Genomic DNA, 23,686 nt, shown 5'->3' with positions numbered 1-23,686 from the left:
AATTACATATGTTGTTTCTATTTTGTCCGATTTCAAACAACATTAAAATAAGAATGATATAGTTTAACAATCGGCTAGAAAGTAAAACTGGTAAAATTTGGTATCATTAAGGCTCACTTAGTATCAGAAACTCTAGGACAACTGGTTCTAAGGCAATTCAACCAATCACATAATTAACTTATTATTTTAAATTTATCAACATTGAAATGGATAAAACACAACTGAATGAGTTTCTTATATACATAATTTTTTTAATAACTTTCATCAATTTAAAAAATTATTTCTTTTTTATTACATATTTTGTCGTAATGTTTAATCCATTTTTTCATTAGTAAATATTTCTGATAAAAATATTTTTTTTAAAAAATAGTAACTTTTTAAATAATGTATAAATTTTCACACTTAAAATAATACAAAATGCAGCAAGAATATTTCATTACACATGCTTTTAATTCATAACTAATAAACAGAGGGAAATCAACAAGTAATTTACATAGATGTGTTTCTTTAAAGTTAATTAATTGTATTTCAGAAAAGTTCATTAGTTTTCTTTTTTTTAATTATCATTGAAAAAGGGACTGAGTACTTTGAAAAATTTCGAAAATGCATTTTTGAAATTACAAAATATTTACAATCATGAATTTAGATATTTTTTTGCCAATAGTGATGTCTCTAAATATCTTCAATGAAATTGAATATATATAGAGATTATGATATATAGATTTGTTTAAAAATGTTTCTTGTGTTTTGAAAATTCAATTTATATCTTTTCACACAAAATACCTATATATAAGTATAATTTAAGGAGTTTACTTCTGCTGGTTTTATAACTTTTTTTACAAAATTAAAAAAATATATTTTTCACAAGGCACAATATATGAAATAGAAGGAAACATTTTGGAGTAATTAGGGGATTTACCTTGTTATTTCAAAGTAAACCAAAAATGAGTTTAAAATCCAGACAACATTGAAATTCTAACAGCACTAAGATTTTATATACACTACATACATGCAAACAATTTTCTCTTAGATAGAAAAAACAAAAAATTTGCTTAGTCTAATGAAGTGGTATTTTAAATCTGTTGCTTCAAAAATGTATCTGAATGCTTGATTAAATAAAAATCACAGTTAAAACTTTTACTAAAACTTAACTGAATGAAAATGTTACGTAGAATTTGCAGTAATATATAAAATTAAAATAAAAGCTGCAAAAATTTAAAAATTTCTGATATTGTTAAAAAAAAAAATTCACAAATTTGTAAGACTTGAATATTTTCTATGAGCAAAAAAGATTTCCCAAAAAGTTAGGAATCCTCCAATCTTTTCATGAAAGCTGGCAGCTATGCAATTAATTTTTTTTTTACCTGGAGTTATTAAAAAACATACAATGACTATTACCATACCTACATAAATGGATATCAGAATAGGATTTCTGTTTTTTCCATTCAGCCATTCTTTAGCTGTAAGTGATGGATGGAGTAGGAGCAGCAGTGTCAGGAACAAATCTTCTTGAAATTGCTCAGGCTAATTAAAAATAAGTTTTGAATATAATATATAATTTGTGTTTATCATTTCCCACATGAACTAAAAGGTGAAAATATCAAATTTTTTTCATGTGAAAAAAAGGAAATACTGTCAAACCTCATTAATGCGAAATCACTTAGGGTGAAATATCGCTTTACATGAAATATATGTTTGGTCCCATGAGTCAGCAATAAATTATTGTGTTTTACAGAATATTTGACATAAAAATTTCTTGCTGAATATCGCTTTACATGAAAAGTCACAACACAGATAAGAAGCATGTGCATAATGTGCCAATTATTCATTTTGAGGAATGCTATTTCCATTATCCACGTTTGTTAGGAGTAGCAGATGGGCAAATAAGTAAAATAGTTAAATAAAGTTATTAAAATTTTTAGGCTTATTTGAAATTGTTTGGTACATAAGCGTAGTACATGATATGTATTAATAGTACATAATAAATTGTTTTCATAATGTATCGGATAAGATGAAATTTGGTTAACGTAAATAATTATGATAGTTCCGCCAATTTTGCGTTAACAAGGTTCGGAAGGAAATTTCGAATTTGGAAGAGGAAATTATTTTTGGTATGAATTTTTACAATTATTAAATTAAATGTTTTCTTTAATGAAACAAAAGCATCCTTAGTAGTTAATGTGATATTTTACTAAAGGTATTTCAGCACTTCTACCTAAGCACTACAGCCTGTTGTACATCAACCCTTCATTTTCTTCATCTGTCATTAATTGAACACTATGAATCTCCATCTGTGTTAGATCTGGCTATCTCGTTGGTAATTTTTGTTTCTTTTCACTGTTTTTCTAAGAAGTTGGGGAAATTTGTTTTAGTGAAGTGATCGACCGTGTGCTAAATCTCCAAAGTTATCTTCGTACAGTATCTTCCCCCTGACCTGGGTTACTCTGCCTATTTTATTTTATAGTGAAATTAAGGCCAAGAAACATGCAAAATTTCATTGATTTTATAATATGCAATAAATAAGACATCATATGCATATTTTTTAGTATAAATCTATTTTTAAATTTATGAATTTTTTTTCCAAAAAGTGTAATAAAATGCCCTTTTGTTAAAATCTGTAGACACGTTTTTCTATTTATTTTCATTTACATATTTTTAGCCCAAATCATATTAGGTACTAGTTATAGAGATAAAAATAAAGAAATAAAGTAATAGATAGGAACCAGGGTGGCCACTCAAATTAGATTTCAAATTTCCCTGATTTTCCATGTTTTCCAGGTAAAAATCTTAAAATTTCCAGGTCCGTGTTTTTTTTTTTTTCTTTTATTATAAAGTGTAGGATGTATACAAGAAAAGTGTCGATATTATAAAATATTTTATTCAAAAAGTAATTTCTTTAACATATGATCTTGAGGGAAAAAAATTTATTTTGACAAGATTTTTTTTTTAATGTTTTGGTACAACATTAATTTTTAAAAAATTAAGACACGTGGAGAAAATAATATGTTTAGCTTGTAGAATATATTGTTTTTGTAGAATAAAATTTTTTTAATGTGTTACTTTAAGTTGTATTTGCTCAAAGTGTACCTACAAAATGGCAAAAACAGAATGACCAATAAAACCTTGGATAAGTATTATTTAATATATTTTCATTAAGCAAAGGAAAACTGTTTCAGGTGGTAATATATCAATAAATTTTTATAATTCCAGTGGCTTCCAAAAGTGGTCATTAACTTATAACTTCTATTGAAATGGGAAATAAAAATTCATCAATTAAAATGAATATATTTCACAATGGGTATTTGATAAGATGTATAATGTAATCTTCAGAATTAAAATTATTGTCAATTGCTTTAATTTTTTTATTTATTTGCAATTTAGTATCAAACTTATGATAGCAAAATTATATTTTAATTTTTGCTTGTTAACTCCATAATATTTTATTTTATCATTTAAAAATGGCTCGTGGTAGTAATAAAACAATAGACCAAATTTGATTATTTGTTATCATAAGAGGTAAATCAGTAATGAATGTTAAATTAGTTTATTGTGTCCTGTTGCACTGTGCAATATGTGATAAAATGCTTAAAAGAAGGACTTCATTTAAGAGATTAAAATTATAAAATTTGTGAAAAATTCATAAATTTGCAATTGAGTGTTGTAAAAGTTTCTGTAAAAATTTTTAAAAAATAGTCTGCTTGAATTTAAGCCGACAAAAAAAAAAAACTAGCTACATGTATTTACAAACTTATAAAAGCTATTGTAGATGCAAAAGGAAACTTGCGAAATGTTAAATTTAACAAAAAATTAGACTATTTATTAATAGACAGACTTTTTTTTTTTTGAGTGAGATTAAGTTTTTGTCATTTTTTGATGATTGATTTCTCAAAAATAAACTTTTCCTTTGTTTTTAGAATATTCCATACAGTTTTGTTAAGATTAGACTACATTTTTTATTTTTAAATATTCATTCTGAAATATTCATTTTAATTAATGGATAGTCTTATTTCATTGAAAGTCATAAGTCTACCAACACTTTTGTGAATCACTGTAATTACATTTCAATATAAAGCTGTACTGTATATCGCATTATACTGTCTTTTTTCTTACCAATGCTTTTTTATAAAATTCATTGATCATATTTTCTTTAAGCCAACATTTGAAGTCAAATTTTTAAATAATATTGTTTTGAATTAGCATTATTATTTTAAGAGATTCAGTACACAAAAATAAATGTCACAAATGTGAAATTGTCTAATTTTTTGTTCTATACACAGTAGGGGAAAAAAAAGATAAAATTCCTTAATTTTATACTTTTTTGAATTTTTTTTTTCTTTCTTGAAATTCAGACATTTAAAGAATTCCAATCTAAACAAGACACACGGTTTTTTAGTTTAGCGTTTAGCATAGTTAATCGTTTTTGTGTTTCAACAATTAGAATCTTGTACAGCACACAACTAAAACACTAAGTTTCGTTCTCCTTCCTCCGACTAAACACATATGAATAAAAAAATATATATATTTTATGTTTATACATCATTTAATATGTTTCCAATATATTACTTAGTCATTATCGGCTTTTTAGGTTAAAAGGAGGGATAGTTCTGGAAATATCATCTCTGGAATACAAGTAACATTTACGAACTTTCGATATTGTGATAACTGTACAATTCGAATTTTGAATCAAAAATTAAATCTTTACCAACAAAACAGTAAAATTAAATATTAATAAATAGTTTGTTCCAAAAAGAACCTTTTTTTAAAAACTAAGATATGTAATAAAAGGTTAAAATGAAATAGAAAAAATTAGCATTAATGCAGCAATTGTAACAATTTGTCGACAAACATTGCTGTTAGTGATTGTAAAAAAATGTGTGATTGGTTGGTTTGCTAAGAAAAAATAATTTATAGATTTCTTTGATGGGAGTACAAAAGATTTCAGAAAAAGAGTGCAATATAAAATCTATTATTATTATATTATAACCAACTAATTTTTGGAGAATTTTATTTAAAAATACAAAAACATTTTGACTCATTTTGTCAAAATAGAAAAAAATTACCTGAGAAAAAATCATTTATAGATTTCTTTGAATGGGAGTACAAAAGAGTGCAATATAAAATCTATTATTATTAAATTATAACCAACTAATTTTTGGAGAATTTTATTTAAAAATACAAAAACATTTTGACTCATTTTGTCAAAATAGAAAAAAATTACCACCAAAGCATTGGAACAAACTTGAGCCATAAATGGATTCAGCCCACAGACAGAATTTAAAAACAGCAGCAAATATCTTAGCCCCTTTTTGCACGTCCAGCACAATCTTTGCTTTCTTAAATTGCACAGTCCCATAGTCTCCATAGAGATCAAAGGTTTCAATATTTGTTTAGCAACCATGAGAGAATTTAATGTGGCATTCTAGTTTAACAGGGTTATAATATAGCAAATTTTGATGCAAGCAAAGTTGATGACATTTTAACTGTTTGGAGACACATTTCCGTCAAAAAAATTTGTGTATAATGGATGAAATAATTTAAACTAAGAAAATTAGTAAATAATTTAAATTAGGGAAATTAAAAAATATCTAAGAAAAAATTTCCAGCTCTTCTTTAAACTTTCCTGATTTTTCCAGGTTTTTATCCAAATTTCCCTGATTTTTTCCAGTATAAAAAAATTCCCTGATAATTCCAGGTTTTCCAGGTGGGTGGCCACCCTGAACACTATAGTTACCACTAAGTTCTTACGGTTTCAGTTATCAATATATCAATGTAGTTAGTTACATTTCTTATCAAATTATTTATACATTTCTTCTTTCAAATTATTTATAACAGCAGATGCAAAAAATTATTTTTCTTCTATTTATGATAAGATCCTCTATTTATGATAGTATACACTTTGAAAACCACAGAATTATACCAATGCATAGTATCGCATTTAATAAAAATAGTGCTTTTGAAAATTCTTGAACTTAACAGAATAAAAGTATATAAGATATTAAATTATATTGACACAAATGAACACTATGTTATACATTATTAAGCGTATATATAATATAAGTAACCAAAAAAATTAAAATACCTATATTTCACTAGCCCTTTGTTTTTTTCATAAAATTCTTTTATGCATTCTTCGGGGATAACAATCCTAGAAAAAATTTATCTATATAAACAATACCACAACTGATTTTTTTTAAAGAAAATAATAGCAAGAATAAATTAGTACAGCTAAAAATGCCTTATCCTTATTAGTATAGATAAAAAAAAGAAAAATAAAGCTTAAAATTTCATAAAAGGCTTTTCATTCTTTCTAATTGAAAATATTTTAAAGTTATTTGAAAAAATTAAATAATTGAAATTCTCACTGAATAGGGGGACAAAAAGTTTTTCTTTTAAAAATTTATGTAAGACCCATTTTAAATCTTAAAATTAAAGTTTATTTTCTGATTTGAACAGAAAATCTGACTTAGAAAGTACATTATTATTTATTATTTTGACAATACTCATAATTAGTAATAATATAACAACAGAACAAAGTTTAAAGTTGATTAAAACATTTTTAAAATAGTTTATGCATTTCGATTGAAATATTTTTTGAATAAAAAAAAATTTAAATTCAAAATGAAATTTAATGTTGTTGTAGTTGTAGTTCATTTACGCTGCACTAGAGCTGCACAATGGCTATTGGCGACGGACTGGGAAACATCCCTGAGGATGATCCGAAGACATGCCATCACATTTTTGATCCTCTGCCGTGCAGACGACACCCCTGCTTCTGTAACCTGACAACCTGCAGGCGAAGTTGAGCATTTTACGGTAGAACAGTAACGAGGACCAATACCGCACCCCGTCAGTCCCTATGCAGATTGATCCAAGTGGTCACCCACCCGCACACTGACCACAGCCAGTGATGCTTGATTTCGGTGATCTGCTGGGTCTTAACAATCAGTCCACTGTGGGACTGAAATTTGATGTACATTTGCTTTAATTTATATACTTTAAATAAATAAATAAAAAACAATCATTTTTCTGATTGATTAAAAAATTGGAAAGAGTCGCATCAAAACTGGGACTTAACGGCTACAAGACATACATTCTTACCACCATTTAATGTAAATAAGAATACATGGAAGTTGCTTAAAACTTAAACTCTCAAATAAAAAATTTATCTTGAAAAAAAAAAATTTATCGATACTTGGCGAAAGAGTAATCTAAAAAAGAAACATAGATGATTTGCAAATATTGGTTTCTTTCTTTATAACACTTTGTCAAGATAATATTTATTAGATAATTAAATTATAATTTGAATAAAATATGCACAGTGAAATTTTGTTTTAAATAAAAGTTTTTTCCCCATAAGTGGATAAATTCATTTTAGTGAAAATAGGTAGCAATGTAACTTAATTTATGAAAGTACATTAAAATATTAATACCTTTAACACAAGTTTTCTTTACAAATTTGCAACCAAGCAGTTTTTTTATTGAATAATAAAGTAATATTCAGAAAAAAGAAGAACATGTTGCGCAAGGAAATAATCAAATCTAATCTTAAACTAAAATCACATCGGGATGCATAAAAAGATGGATATAATAGCATCAACTTTCGCAAAGCTTACAAACAATTAAATTTCAAATTAAAAACCTGGTTCATTTATTTCTGATTTAAAAAAGTTGAATTTAAATTAACAACTAATAAAGAGAACACTTACTTGTCAAATTCATTTTCACACCAGTCAGGTTCTTTAAGTTTTTGTGTATTCTTACTTACATTATGGTTTTTTTCATGCCACTGATAAAAAACCATATCAAAATCACTGCCAAGAAAAAGATAAGAGAATAAAACAACTCATTTCATTTATCATTACTTTGAAGAAATATTTTAGCTCAAAAGACAAATATTTCCAAATGCTGCAAAAAGACTAAAAAATCTTATAGTACCAAATAAAAACAATATATTTTTTTTAAATGAAATACAAAAACTTTTTAAGGACTACAAGTTGCACTACTCTGGTACAAAGTTTTCTTTTTAAAAGAATTGATGGTAATGTAAAAAAATATTTACATACCTAGACATATATTTCTAGGTATGTAAATATTTTTTATGTATCTAGGTACTAAATCTACTAGGTATCTAGGTACTATCTTTTATATGCATCTAGGTAATAAATAAAAAAAATTTCAAAATTAAAATTTTATTAAAAAATTAACTTTTTTTTCAAACCTAGGAAATGCAGGGTAATATAATTTTTAATTCTTGACGCCCATGCGCATAAAATATTCAGGAGTTGTTAGATGGTATAGGGCAAAATTAGGAAACTATGGCAACAGCCAGTTGTAGCACTTTTAACAGTAGAAACTTTTTCAAAAATAGAAAATTTTGAATGGTTAAAAATTGTCAATAAATAATAATATCAGACATTTTTTTTAAAGCATCTCTCAAAATATGATAAATATTACAATTGTAAAATGAAGAAAATTTTTAAAAAGCAAGTGTTAAATAAAATAATTTCCCTAATTGTTATGAATATTCATATTAATTCCATATTTACTTTAAAAAAAAACCAAATCCAATAATAAAGTGCACATATTTCACATTTTTAACAAAAGGTGGAGACTGGCAAACAAGTTTTTAATCACTATTTGTAACAGTCAGCCACCCTGTGGCAATCGTTACTTTTGATGTAAGCCCTAACTCATAACCAAAGATTAAATGTTATTGGCTTAATAGCTGTTAAATTTTGATTAATAAAAAAAATTGAATGAGAGATGACATCGATTGAGAACATAGTTGAATATTTTACCTTGTATTATAATCACGTTGAACAGCGGATCCAATTTTGGGTTTACAATTACCAATGCTCAACTCCGTAGCTTGGGCTCTGAGGTGCAAGAACAGATGTTCCGGTTGAGTGGTCAGAACCCCCAGTGTTTATTTCCCAAGCATGCTTGGTACTCATTTATCGATCCACTGAAGATAACTTCCAAAGATAACTTCAGGCAAAAAATAATTTTTAATAATTATTTGTCTTTTTTTTATTTAATAAGAGTTGAAAATTTTTTGAAGTGTAAGGTATATAAGATACAGAAATATAAGATAAACATTGTTAGATATATAAGATATACAAATTTTTACATCATTTTAAAAAATGTAATTCGTGATAAAATACAAAATATTGAAATGAAATTGGTCAAAATATTTCGGTAGAAATTCGAATTTCAAATAAAAGACTTCTTTAAAATTCCATTTCTCAGGAACTATTCAACTGATTTTGTTCAAAGTTTGTATGTTTCTAAATACAATTACAGTCTTAAAGAGATAAAAAAAAAATTTACACCTTACCATTCAAAATGTTTTCAACTATTATTAAATAAAATAATAAAAAACAATTAAAACGGATAAAAATTATCTTTTGAAAGAAATCAGTTCTGGATAAACCAATTCCATAATTGTGTGCAAAAATCTTTCCATTCACTTAAGAAATTCTCAAAACATTCCAAACTAAGCAAAAAGTAGAATTAACATTAAAGGGTCCAAAATTTTAACCTGACCATTATTCCAAGATAACAACGACCCATAATATTTTGAGGGCAAGGTAAAAATTTGCCAAAAAAGGGTAAGTTTATTCAGAGAAAGTATGTTTTGTGTCTGGTTTCGTAACTAAAAAATCATATGCATTAATTAATTAAGATATCTGAAGTCACTTCCTTGAACAGTTTGGAGCTGACTGTCATATACACAAGCAGGAATGAAACGCTCTCATTTTCCGGCCGACACACTGCCATGCACTTTTCTCGTTAACACATTCGTTGCCACTAAAAATGATATTTCCATTCTCAGAAGCCGGATTACAGAACAGGGTTTTAATGGTTTAAATGTTCCTTATATTTTACTAGGAAAACCAGAAAAACAAAGAAACATATTATTTTCCTGTTTAGAGAGTGGTTGTTTTTTTTCGACGCTCTGGAGCATCAGTGGCACACAGACACAACCTGTCTTCGTCAGTGCCACTGACGCTGCAGCGCGTCTGACCAATATTTTCAGAAATTAATGGCATATTGCATAAAATAGCAGTTTAAAAGGAATAAAATAGAATACCATTCAAGTATATGTAGTACCATGTATGAAACAGAATTGAAAATATTTACAAATAATAAGCACAATATGCAGATATTGGCAGTCACGCACATAAAAAAATTCAAACAAAAATTTTGAAAACCAACCACAAAAAATAATGCTTCACTAATGTGCCAAAACAACCTCTCCGTTCAACTCCCAAAGCCACACTAAACACAGAGCATATAACTTATCATAGTCGATCGACGCGCTAGCGCGCCGTCGGCATACCAGGAGGTGCCGCTCTTATGCGCTAGTGCGTCGGTGGCAGCGAACATGACGGTGGCAGCTCCGACCATCCCATATTTGTGACAGTGTTTTGGAATGTTTTAAAAACTGTAATTTTAGGCACAGGATAGCATTGCATCTCCATAGGATTTCAAATACCAGTAGATTTGAACTTTTCCCATTGGGAAAGGATTAAGTTTTAGTATGTAAAAATCCAACCATTACATCTAAAGTAATTCAGGATGTTTTGTTTATTTTTTGCATCAGTTTTGAACACAAATAAGCACACTGTATTTGATAAATAATTTCAAGAAAACTAATACAAAAAATACTTTTAAAAACAAAACTAGCAAAAAATACTTTTAAAAACAATATTCTTATTTTCTTTATTATTGAAATCGATAAAAATTCAACATGCTCAGAGCAATTCAACATATTTACTCTCAAGACAAAAATGCTTTTTATAAAATTATTCTTTGAAATTGTCTTAAGCAACATTTTACATAATTTCAATCAATATAATTATAATACAAGTTAATCAAATAGTAATTAAAGAATAACAATTTAAAAATGTATTATTTTAAATTAAAATATTTATTTATATTACCTAAATGTTTTAAAAAAGCTGGACTTGTCCTTCCTCATCACCTCTCTCTTTTGTGTCAGACACCTGTAACATTTTATTTTGGTATGCAATCAGATGTCGACATTTTAAAACTAACATTCATACTACCGTTCAGAAAGTATTTTTGTTAAGCTTCCACCAGAAAATTTTAAATTATTTTCATTTCACGGATTTAATTAAGGCAAATAACACTGCAGATAACAATATTCAGTGGTTCTAAGATAGTAGTGCCTGAAAAAAACTTAATATTGTAACATTCTAGAAGTAAAGAAATATTAGAAAACATGTTATTTTTTAAAATTGTAATTAGAAGTCTTTACAATTCTTTTTCATCAATTAATAGCACTTTTAAATGTAATAAACATGTTTTAATTTCTAATTTTTGCGACCAACGACATGATTGCGGCAATGTGGTCAGCACTGCACACAGGCCACCTTTACTTCCCAGACAAGCTGGTACCCATCAATCTGAAGCTGTGTGGGGTTTAAGACGTCACAGAGGATGGAGCCCGAGCTTTTCATAATGACAGTTCAGAAACTTAACACTTAATAAGTATTTTTTAATTTTATATCTTACTGAACCAATGTTTCTTTTGCTGAAATCTAATTATTATAAAATAATAAAACTAAACAAATTGAATTCTTTTAAAAATTCAAGGAGTTCTCAAAAATAAAGATTTGATCAACTTATGGGGATGAGGATGTGTAAATAACTGAACCATTCCATAACTTTGAACTGTTGTATGCTGATCAACTAATGGTAAGCAGACATATTTTGCTTTGACAGCAGCTGAACCTGAAAGCCAAAAACAATTTAATTTTTTATTTTTTATTGTCCAGATATTGAATGTTAATTTAAGATAAAGCACTAACATTCATGATTATACTTTTTTAGCTTGACAAAAGGGCCACTTTTGGGAGCCTTGGAAATGCATATATTAAGGAGGCTTGTTTGATTAATTTAAAAAAAATAGCTCTGAATAGTTTTTAAAAAGTGTTTTACTACAATAATAACTACAAATATATTGTTTTACAACATCTTTGTTTGGTTTTTATACATGAATAACTTTAAAATATATACAAAATTTTAATATTCTTTAAAAAAAAAAATCTTTTTTTTTTAATTGCATCAAAATTTTAATTAACATCCTTCTTTTTAACTCCCTAAATAAAATTGAATTTCACCAGACATAAAATTGTACCTTTAAGCTTCTTTTGTTCCAATTTTGAAATCATTTTTCAAATATAGTGTACGTGAATAATTTTAGATCATTTTGAAAAGAAAAGAAAAATTATTTTCCTAGTTTTTCCATTTCAAAATTTTATAAATAAATAAGAGAAAGAAATAAGCGTTACGTGATAAGAAAAATATAATTTGAACTCTCAGCAGTATCCTATATTATAAGGAAATCTTCTGTCCCAATATTAATTCATAAATCAATGTTATTTTAGAATTTAGATGTCAAAAGTCTACCATTTTTAATTCATCATAGGTAAACAAAATTACAAAACTGAAGTTTTATGCATGAAGTTAAAATTTAAAATAAAATTTATTAAAGATGACTGTTCTATAATTTTGTGTTCACTCTTTAAAAAGTTATTTAATGAATATGTTTGAGAACTTCATCCTTCATATTTTTTAATACTTATTTTATAATGATTTTTAATACATTTAAAAACATGCTCTAAAAACTTTTTACAAAAGGAAGTACTAGTTTAAATATATAAAACTGCAAAATTTTTGAAAATACTTAATCAACCTAGATGATTAAAACTACTCAAAAGAGCCTTAGCAACAAAATTCACAGACTTTATAGTTTTCATTAAAATACTTTGCAAAGGAAGTGTTGATTTAACTTTTAAAGTCTAGTAATTTTCTAAATAAACAACAGAAAGGGAAATTTTAAAACTAATGGTACTACCAAGAATTAAATATTTTTCTGTTAAAAAAGAAACAAACTTTTTTGAAATGCAAAAAGTATAAGAAATAAGTTGTTGTTTTTTTCTTTCAAAATAAGATTTAAATACAAACAAATAATTAATTATAAAGATGCTAAATATTTTTAAGCCTTTGCTTTGCACAACATTTCTAATCCATACTAAAAAAGAATTAAAAATAGATATAAAATTTACAAAAAATGTCAAATGCAAGAATTACTAGACACTAGACTTAATTCCAAATTATATTTTTTTTCACATCTGGAAATCATTTTCTTCTTATGTTTAATCTTAGTTATAAAATATCATGATACATGTCAGGTATGAAAAATAAGCATTTTGTTATGCAAATTTTATTTTATTTCACACATAGTTTACCTAAATAATTAGTAAGATACAAAAAAATAAATTAACAAATAACATGGTCATATTTATAGCTTTCAGAAGCCAATCCTTAAAATGTTATTATTTTAACGAAAAGAGTATATTCTCTTTTCTGCTACAATCAAGAAAATGTCCTGTTAAGTACTTTTTTAATAAAAAAATTATACTTTTTAAATAAAGCCCCAGCAATTTCAGACTTTGGCAGTTCTATAACTTAAATGAATTTTAAAATCACACCCAAAAATCTCACCTAAACTTTAAATTGCTTTTTCATAACTTAAAATCTTTAAATCAATTTATTAAATAATGCGAATCAACTTTCGCCTTCTGAACTTAAAATTTTATCTTAAGTTTTTTTTTTCTTTGCCTAACTATAATTTTTTAGTATTACAACATTACTAAAACAATATCAGTTTGAAACTGTAAGAACAGAAAAATAATAATATTTGTAAGGAAAACTACCTGATTATTCTTATTCTTAATCGTAATTTTATTATCTATTTTTAACACTCAAAAAGATTATTTTTCATTTTCATTGAAGTGTTTGACATTATTTGGGAGAGTTCATATTTTTAAGATAACTCGTTATGAGATCTGAAAAACTTCTCTTGAAAAAAAAACAAATTAAATTACCTATGGAATAAAACAAAAATATTTAAAGCATATTTGATTTTTTAACCATATTAAGCTCATTGCTCCAAGCAAAGAAATTACCTACCTATTTTAAAATGTTAATAAAACCAAAATAAGATCATTTTGTTTTTAATATTTACTGCTATAGTTAAAAACCAATTATCTCTAACATTGTGTCTATGCTGGACTTCTAAATATGCATAAAGCAGTGCTAATTGACTGTTTATAAAACTCAGAATTCAAGGCAGTCAGATTGAGTGATAAATTAATTCATCCATTTATAGCTCACTATTAGATTTTACTTTAAAACTATATAGACCTAAATTTAAACGAAAATTAGCTCAATCCATATTTTGCTTTAAGCAAAAATTATTAGAATTTTTTTTCTCACAAAGATTTGTTTTGAACGCTTTAGTACTAAAAATAAAAGGAAACTAATTTTGACATATTTATTTTTCAGTTAATGTGTTTGCACTGTCATTGGAATGGAAAAAATTACTTAAATAATGATACGAAAAATTTATTTTAAAATTAAAAAGAAATAAAGATAGGCTCAGAAATAAAAAAATACATGCAATTTTCAAGAATGAAGTTATACATGTTGATTACTTCCTTAGCTCCCTCCCTTTTTTATGATTTCTGCATATTAAGAATAACAACAGCTTGACCATTTTTATAATATTACTATATTAGGTACTATATAATTTTACAATATTACTGCACAAACTCAATCTATTTTAAAGAATTTAGTTCTTCTCTTCCTTGCTTTCTAGAAAAATATTGTCATGAAATATTTAGTAGATGTATACATTATTCCTTTTAATTTCATTGTTTACCTTAAAAGGAAATATTTGTCCCCTTCTTTCATTTCCTTACAAATATACAACTTTTAGGAATTAAGGTCTCAATACTTTTAGAAATAAAATTTCAATACTATTATTTTTAAGGGCAACATCCTTCATTATTTGCATCATAGAGCAAATTAATAAGAAATAACCAGTATGATACATTTAAGCAACATTATGTAAAACTTTTTTTCTACCTCACCAATGAAAAATGACCTTAAAAAATAAACATTTTCAAAAAAGCTTAAGTCTCCTGTCTCATAGGATTATGATGTATGCAGTTTAAAATAAAAGGTTAAAATTCATAGTAAAAATAAACTTAAAAATAATATTTAAATACTAAAAAAATGGATGTTTTTTTAAAAAAAGTAACGTAATATGTTTATCAAATGTAAAAAGCAATAAGTAACATAATATGTTCACTAAATGTTGATCACATGAAAAACTTAGACAATTCAGTTCCAAGTCTAAACTAAGATTGTATCATTTTCACTGTTTGAGTTATTAGTGCTTACAAAACCAGATTTTCTGCAACAATATGTAAGGATATTTAGGTTACCCTTTAAAAATTAATAACCCAACAATAGAAAATTTTTTGAAGTCATGGTTGAAAAAATTTTCCCAGAATGTTTTTAAAAACTTAATAGAAACAATTAATAAAATTTTTTTAATTTTTTTTCATTGGTTACAAAAAGGCTATAATATCAGTAAAAATTTTACATCTACTTTTATGAAGTTTAATCATTTTTTTCCTATTTTATTTATTTATTTTTTTGAAAAAATGAGTAACAAACAATTTTAAAAAAATGATTTGTGGTTAAAATTAGTACTCTCACATTATTTATTTAAATTTTTACCTGAAAAACTGATGTATATAAATAATGGTAAGTCTAAAAGCTACTTAAAAATCACAGTACAGAAAATTAATACAATTTTCAACACACCAAAAACATAAATCCATTTGTTTAAAAGAGAAAAATTAAGAATACATACTATACAACCAAAAGTTAAATCCATCCAGTGATGAAGCGGCTCAGATACATGAGAACTTTCTAAAGCATTTCTATGCTTTGCCACAAAATCTTCTGGACTATCACACCATGGAATGCCAAGATCATTTAAGTCTGAGTGAATAGAATTAAAAATCAGAGGATCGGAAAAAATTCTGGTATACATTCACCTGCTGTCCATTCCTGTGAAAGAATAAAAAGTTTGAATGAGAAACTTTATTGCAGTGGAAAGTTAACAGTGATTATAAACATGTAATGCCTATAATCATATAATTTTTCTTTAATCCCATAATAGAGAAGATTAATTCTTAATGATACATTTAGTTAGAGTGTCTACCAAGAGGTCAGTAAGTCAACATTTAAAATTTTCTAAACTGTAATAAGCATCAAGGGTTTATTCACCCATAAAATAATCTAAATATATAACTGAACACATATTTATCACATCATAACTATCAATATATGTGCTTTTATCTCAGTTTTCTGGCATAATGCTCTTTAATAATTTTTTCATCTTTTATCTAAATAAGAAAAAAAGGGTGTCCACAATAAAAAACAAAAGAAAAGAAAATGTTCTTTAAAAGGTTATTTATAGACAGAAATAGAAATTCACTTTCTTCCACTGTCCTTTCTTTATCAATGATTACTACATTCAAAGGGTTTCGACTATCCACTTATCATAATTTTGTCATATCTTCCAACCTGATTTAAGTAATTAAATAAAAAAAAACAGAATTTACAGTATTGTTGCTTCATAATTATTACAAAATGTGAAAAACACAGGAGGTTGCTATTTTATAAATTACTAATTCTATAAAACATTCTTGGTTGATTCTATAAAACACAGTAATTCGATGTTGTAAATCTGATTATCAAAAAATTATTTTATAAAACATATTTCACAGTAAAAAAAATCATTGTAAAAAGTGAATAATTTATTTGTTTTTAGAATTTTACTTTTTCTTTACAAAATTTATATAACTTCAAAATCTTTATTTCTTCAAAAATATTATGCTTCTTTTCAAAAGTTAACAGATAGTTTTTTAACAAAATTCTAAGACCTATAAACAACATTCCCTCTCATTTTCATCGAGCAACATGGATAATATTTTATTAGGAGTGAGCAAATAAAAATAAGCTAGCAATCTGCTTTTGAAAAACAAATGACAAAAGTTCCTTAAATTAAAATATTTAATTTAAATTATGGTTACACATAAATAAAATTTGTCACCCAGTTTTATTCAATTTTTCTTCATTTATTTAATAAAGTTGAGATATCAAACAAAAACTCAAAGTTTGATGCACCATTGTTTAAATTTTTAAAATAACTGCTACAAGAAAAGTAGTTTACATTTTATGTTTACTTTCAATGAAGTAAATTATTGGAATAACTTTTGAGTGATAAATGATTTGTAACTGTAAATCTGGTCAGGGTATTTGGCTGGTCAATCTATTCGTTGAATATCCTCGCTTTCCAGATACTCATCAACCATGAGAGCCCTATGTGATTGCGCATTGTCGTCCATATTTCGCTTTTCAAATTAAAGCAATTCTAATAGGGTAAATACACCGAAGATTTATTACTATTATTAGTGAATATAACCTTTTTCTCGTTTTCTTGATGGCACAGGAAAACTACTCAATAATTACCAAGGGGTAAGTAACAAAAATATATTTAAATCATTAACATGTTCAATACGGTACAATGGTAGACTTTTCTACTACTACATTACAATTTTCTTGCTTTTTACAAAATCTTAGTTTGCGGTTACGGTTACAATCTAATGATAAACTCCGCCATCTATCGGTGGTTCAATAACATGTATTTCTACAAACTCCCCATCATGGACGGGGACGTCCATAATATCTAGTAAGATTAAAGGAAAAATGACAAATAGAAAAAAAAACATTAAAGTTCAACATGAATCAAATTTTTAAGCATTATTTAAAATTTCAAAAGGATATAACAGTTGAACGGGACGTCTGATCCGACTTCCATTAGTCCTTATGAGACAGCTCCGGACTTTGCCATCCCGTCCAGGGTAGACTTCTTCGATTACTCCAAGGCTCCAAAGTAATTTATTCTTTTGGGCTCCTTCGATCAAGACAACGTCCTGGACTTGAAGGTTCCGTTGACTTTCTGAAGTTGTCAGCCGATGCGCAGTTTTTAAGAGAAGAACATACTGTTCTTTCCATTTGGTCCAAAAATTTTGTAAAAGTCTCATCTGGAACAGTTTCCTTTTGATTAAGGAAGAACGATTTGAGTGTTCAAAAAGAGCTCCGGTGTAATATAACGGAAGCTCGATTTTCTTCTGAGGCAATAAAAAATGAGCAGGAGTCAAAGGTTCGGGTTCATTTAAGTCAGAATAAACAAAGCTTAAAGGGCGCTGGTTTAACACTGATTCTATATCTGTTAAGATTGTTGTTAATTCCTCAAAAGTAAGAAGAGATTTAGATAGAGTTTTGCGTAAGCATTCCTTCACCGATTTCACTAATCTCTCGTAGAAACCTCCCCACCATGCAGCTCGTTCCATGATAAATTTCCACTTGATCCTTTTATTTGCTATAAAATTTTGAATCTTTGGATCTTGAATCAAGTTAAAAATGAGTTGAAGTTCTTTATTTGCGCTTTTAAAGGTTTTTGCATTATCGCTATATATGGTTTGGACAATTCCTCGTCTGGAAATAAACCTACGCAAGGCTAATATAAATTTTTCTGTACTTAGATTTGAAACTAATTCTAAGTGTAACGCTCTTGTTACTGCGCAAGTAAACAAACATATATAGGCTTTTTCAGGAGTATTCGATGTTTTAGCATATATCGGACCTGCAAAGTCCACTCCGCAAACTGAGAATGGTGGAGATTCTGAAACTCGATCTTTAGGTAGGGGACTGGTTATTTGCTTAGCAGGTAGAGCTGAATATTTGCGACATATTATGCAATTCTTTATTATTTTCTTTATAAGCTGCCGACCTCTAGCGATCCAAAATCGATTTCTAATTTTAGAAAGGGTGGCAGAAACACCACCATGAAATATTCCTTCGTGTTTATTTCTAATCAACAGTTCCGTAAATTTACATTTATTAGGAAGTAAGATAGGGTGTTTTTGTTCTAGATAAAATTCCGAATTTTCCAATCTGCCTCCTATTCTTAAAACCTTTTTATCATCCAAAAAGGGGGCAAAACTTCTAATGGAAGAATTCTTGTCAATTTCTTTTCCACTTTCTAAGGCCAATATTTCTGAATGGTACGCTTTTCTTTGCTCAAATTTGATCCAAAACTCTTCTGCTTCTTCAATTTCTGATGATGTGAGTAGTCCCTTAGAGGTAGATTGTTTTCTGATCTTTGAAATAAAACGTCTAATCCATGCTGTTATCCTCAAAAATTTTAAAAAGCAACTATAATTCTCCGGATTAATTCTTAGATCATTGGAAGATGTACTAAAGCAGAAACTTGGAATTTCCTCTTTCTTCTTTCTGAATTCCAGGAGATTTTCTTCCGGGGATGTTTCAAAAGTCTGAGGCCAACTGTCAACACGTTTTTTGAGGAAAGGGGGTCCTTCCCACCAAAGAGTGTTGTTAATCGATTCGGATGCTTTCAGTCCTCTCGAAACTAAGTCTGCCGGGTTTTCTTTGCCGAGGCAGTGGAACCAATGTTCAGGATCTGTTAATTGTTGAATCTCAACAACGCGGTTTTTTACGAAGGGTTTAAATCGGTTGGGTAAACCTCTAATCCAGAAGTAAGTGATGGATGAATCAGTCCAAAATTTTTGAGTAAGTTTAAATTTTAAGTTTTTTACCAAATTATTGCTCAATCGAGCAGCTAAAAGGGCAGCCATCAATTCCAGTCTGGGTAATGACAGACTTTTGAGGGGAGATACTCTACTTTTGGATGCAACAAATGATGTATATATCTTATCTGAATTTGTAACAATTCTCAAATACGCCACGCAGCCGTATGCTTTCAAACTAGCATCAGAAAATATGTGAAGCTGTATATCCTGTATACTATCTCCAAGAGCATCCCTTAAATAGTAACGTGGTATTTCAATGTCTTTTAATTTTTTAACACCATTGCACCAATCCTGAAAATCACAAGCAATTTCCTGAGGGAGTTCTTCATCCCAATCAATTCCAGCGCACCAAACTGCTTGAATTAAACACTTTATGGTTACTACAAAGGGGCTCAAATATCCTATTGGGTCGAATATACGACCAGCAGCTTTCAGCAAAAATCTTTTTGTGTGTCTCCCTTCAGATAAAAATTTGATAAGATGTTTAGTATCAAAATAAAAAATGTCTGTGTCACTATTCCACCCTATCCCAAGTACTTTATGCTCAGAAGGTATTAAGTCTGAATTTTCTATGGTGTGATCTATTTGAATGTTATTAGTTTCCCACAAGTCTATAAGAGGTTTCGAATTTGAATTCCATTTTCTAAGTTGCATACCCGCATCTTCAAAAATTTTAATAGCTTCCTGACTGAAACTAAAAGCTTTATCTACATTATCCTCGCATCCTATCACATCGTCCACATACAATGATTCTCTTATAATTTTTATAGTTTGAGGATATATTTTTTCATAATTCTTCAAATGAAATTTTATAGTTGCCGCAAGAAGGAAGGGACTAGAAGTAAGTCCAAATAAAACACGAGTAAATCGATAAATTTTAATCTTACCTTCATCAAAGGGAGGTTCCATCCAGATAAATCTGGTCGCATCTCGATCTTCCTCCACAATTTCGATATTAAGGAAAGCTTGCTTCAAATCTGCAACAAAAGCTATCTCTTTGTTCCTAAAGTTTATTAGAATATCAAAAATATCATTAGTTAATTTGGGACCAGTGTATAAACAATCATTTAGCGAACAGGATTCAGCTGAGTGAGACGATGCATCATAAACAATGCGGAGTTTTGTAGTTTGGCGCTCTTCTTTAATAACCGCCCTGTGGGGAAGATAAAATATAATTTTATCATTTGAATATTGAGTGTCAGGAATTTCTTCAATAATACCCTCTGCAAGATATGATTCTATGGTTTGTCTATATTCATTAAGTAACCAAGGGTTCTTTTCGAATTTGTGTACAAGATGGTGGAGTCTCTTAAGGGCAACATCATAATTTGATTTTAAGTTGTCAATCAATTCTAATTTCCAGGGCAATTTAATTTTATAACGTTTATCAAATGTAATGGAAGACTCAAACTCTTGAACTATTGTTTCTTCCTCGTTATCAGTAATAGGCGAATCAGGCAAAATTCCAATGGACTCAAGATCAAAAAATTGTCTAATTAAAGTCTCATCACCACGGTTAACAATTACGTTCATAGCTAGTAGATTGTTTATTTTATTTATGTGCCCATAAATGCACCAACCGAAAATTGTTTCTACCGCTACAAGTTTTTTATCAAGTCTATGAATTCGGCCAGTCACTATATCAAAATAAAAATACGATCCGATTAAAATCAAAACATCTTTAGTTTCGGTTTGAAAATCATCCGCAAGTTGAACTGTTTTTAAAAATTCGTAATCCTTAACAATGTTTTTGCTTGGAGAAGGCAGCTGAGTTGCACAAATAGTGTCAGTTTCTACGGCTTCTATATCTATTTTATAATTAGGATCTTCCCTATTTCTTAATCGGATGCTAACTACATTAAACAATTTAGTTTGGGGTTGCTCTGATCCAAAAGAATTAATCGACAATTTTTCTTTTCTAATTACTGGTAAATTTAATCTTTTTACCAATTTATTTGTTATGAAAGTCCGTTGGCTTCCATTATCAAGAAAAATTGTAAAATTTTCTTGTTTGTTTTTATTTTCCGCAATGATTGAGCAAGTTTGTAATAAAATGGGATTCGAATTTTGTTTTTGTTTTAATTTATTCTCGCAAGAAGAAATGGCCGAAACAATTTCTAAATTTTCCTTAGAATTCTTTCTATCGTTTAAAGTTTTTGTTTGTTTATTTTCCTCTAACTTAAAGCAAATCGCTTTCGAGTGTCTCCGATTACAAAAAACACATTTCTTCTTACTGTAACAATCAATTAACCGATGATTTGGTTTTAAGCAAAGAAAGCAGAGTCTCTGCTTAATCAAAACATTTTTTCTTTCTTCTACTGTGAGAGTATCACATTTCTCAGATTCATGGTCACCCCCACAAAATACACATTTATTAATTCTCGTTGCGGTCGCGCATAATTCATGAGCGGATGTTATTTCTTTTTGTGGGTGCGGCCTTGATCTAAATTTATCTTCTTTTTGATTATTCGAACATTTTATATTTGTAATGGCGGTGGTTTTTTCGCGACTTTTTATTTCTTCACTTAAAAATTTTAGAAGGGCTTTTAAATCCCAATTATCCCCCTTCTCTTTCCTACTAAAATCTAAAGTTATTTCCGATGGGAGTACCTTTAAAATTATCGGCGTTAATAAATTTCCGTAAGATGCCGAATCAATTCCTAGCGATTCTAAATTTCTAATTTCGATTTCTACTCGATCGAATAATTTTCGCAATCCAAAAGTATCAGAGTTATGCTTTATTGGTGTTATATTTAATAATTGGCCTAAATGAGCATTTATAAGCAAGTTTTTCTGTCCAAACCGATCTTTCAACAAATTAAGGGCTGCTTTATAATTATCATCCGTTAAAGAAAGACCCGAAATTGCTTTTGAAGCTGCTCCTCCAACAAAACTTTTTAGATAAATTAGTTTTTCAATATTTGAAAGATACGGATTTTTATCAATTGAATTTTCGAACTGGCCGATAAATTCCAACCATGAATTTGGATCTCCGAAATATTTGTTTACAGTTAATTTTGGTAGTTTTATCGTGCATTTGTTTACTTCTGTTTGATTTACAGTCTGAGAGCTAGTTACACCATTTAAATTAGAACTAGTTGAGGAAGTGGCACTAATTTGTTGAATCTTCTGTTTAATTTTACATTTATAGTTAATCAAATCTTCTACATATGTTTCAGAGGATTCAACTTCCTTTTCGATATCTTTAACATCTAGTTCTTTCATTATCTCTTCATTTATTAATTTTATGTTCAACATTTTCTCACTTAATTGTTCTAAAGATGTTTCTAATTCATAAATTGTCAAATTATCAAAGTTTTTATCTAAGTTAGTGAGAAATTTAGTAGCAGAACTTTTCAAAGCTCTTCTTTTCATTTTAAGTTTTTCTATATCCATGATATATCCAAATATAATATTTCTCAATCAAAATAAACTTACCCCTTTTTTCTGGCTTTCTTTTATCCACTAAAATTCGATTCTATTCTTATCTTCAGTGCATTGCCTTTCTCGGCATCGATGCACCAGTTTCGCTTTTCAAATTAAAGCAATTCTAATAGGGTAAATACACCGAAGATTTATTACTATTATTAGTGAATATAACCTTTTTCTCGTTTTCTTGATGGCACAGGAAAACTACTCAATAATTACCAAGGGGTAAGTAACAAAAATATATTTAAATCATTAACATGTTCAATACGGTACAATGGTAGACTTTTCTACTACTACATTACAATTTTCTTGCTTTTTACAAAATCTTAGTTTGCGGTTACGGTTACAATCTAATGATAAACTCCGCCATCTATCGGTGGTTCAATAACATGTATTTCTACACCATAAAAATGAACTCAGGGCCAACAGCGCCCCTGAAAAGACGCACATAGGGCTCTAGGACCTCCTACCTGTACCTCTGGGCATTCACGGAACCATTGTCAAACACATCGAGTGGTGTGCAGGCATCTTGCATGATCCCTGCCCAAACCATGAGCCCTCCACCAGCATAATGATCCCTTTCGATAATGTTGCTGGGATGGTATCGGGTTCCAGGTTCCCTCCATATCAATAACCGTCAAGAATCAGGTTGTAAACTGAATCTGGACTCATCGGTGAAGAGAACATTA

The 23,686-nt window shown here is 28.2% G+C and overlaps 2 protein-coding genes across 16 annotated transcripts in view; both read right to left on the bottom strand.

Annotated features, from left to right (window-relative positions):
• LOC107449365 (uncharacterized) overlaps positions 1–23,686 on the bottom strand; it is a 51,207-nt gene that overhangs the window by 17,432 nt on the left and 10,089 nt on the right. For 8 of the 15 annotated variants that reach the window (XM_087166406.1, XM_087166405.1, XM_087166407.1 and 5 more), the window contains exons 4-8: positions 15,758–15,957; positions 11,652–11,760; positions 10,947–11,009; positions 7,707–7,811; positions 6,080–6,145 (exon numbers count right to left, since the gene is read on the bottom strand). In XM_087166406.1, the coding sequence (XP_087022532.1) occupies positions 6,080–6,145; positions 7,707–7,811; positions 10,947–11,009; positions 11,652–11,686 (269 nt within the window). In that variant the 5' untranslated portion in view covers positions 11,687–11,760; positions 15,758–15,957. Of the gene's footprint in view, positions 1–1,403; positions 1,525–6,079; positions 6,146–7,706; positions 7,812–10,946; positions 11,010–11,651; positions 11,761–15,757; positions 15,958–23,686 lie in introns of all 15 variants that reach the window. The other 7 variants (XM_087166414.1, XM_087166413.1, XM_087166412.1 and 4 more) reach the window with 4 other exon arrangements.
• LOC147808264 (uncharacterized) lies at positions 13,028–22,964 on the bottom strand. The gene is made up of 5 exons (XM_087166958.1): positions 22,546–22,964; positions 20,456–21,399; positions 17,768–20,293; positions 15,758–15,888; positions 13,028–13,063 (listed from the first exon to the last, which is right to left on the bottom strand). The coding sequence occupies exons 1-5, from the start codon at positions 22,962–22,964 to the stop codon at positions 13,028–13,030; spliced, it is 4,056 nt and encodes a 1,351-aa protein (XP_087023084.1).

This window comes from Parasteatoda tepidariorum, chromosome 6 (assembly GCF_982258835.1).
Source record: "Parasteatoda tepidariorum strain Cologne lab strain chromosome 6, Ptep-v5.0, whole genome shotgun sequence".
Classification (NCBI taxonomy): domain Eukaryota; kingdom Metazoa; phylum Arthropoda; class Arachnida; order Araneae; family Theridiidae; genus Parasteatoda; species Parasteatoda tepidariorum.
This window is presented reverse-complemented; position numbering and strand designations above follow the sequence as displayed.

What these genes read in the sequence shown, in the direction of transcription:
- LOC147808264 (XM_087166958.1), bottom strand. Translation starts at nt 22,964, where the DNA reads ATGGATATAGAAAAACTTAAAATGAAAAGAAGAGCTTTGAAAAGTTCT. An exon ending in TTCGGAGATCCAAATTCATG is followed by an intron (nt 21,400 to 22,545) that starts GTTGGAATTTAT and finishes ATTAAGAAATAG; the next exon opens with GGAAGATCCTAATTATAAAA. An exon ending in ATTTAACTTTTGGTTGTATA is followed by an intron (nt 13,064 to 15,757) that starts GTATGTATTCTT and finishes ATTCTTTTTTAG; the next exon opens with TATGGATTAGAAATGTTGTG.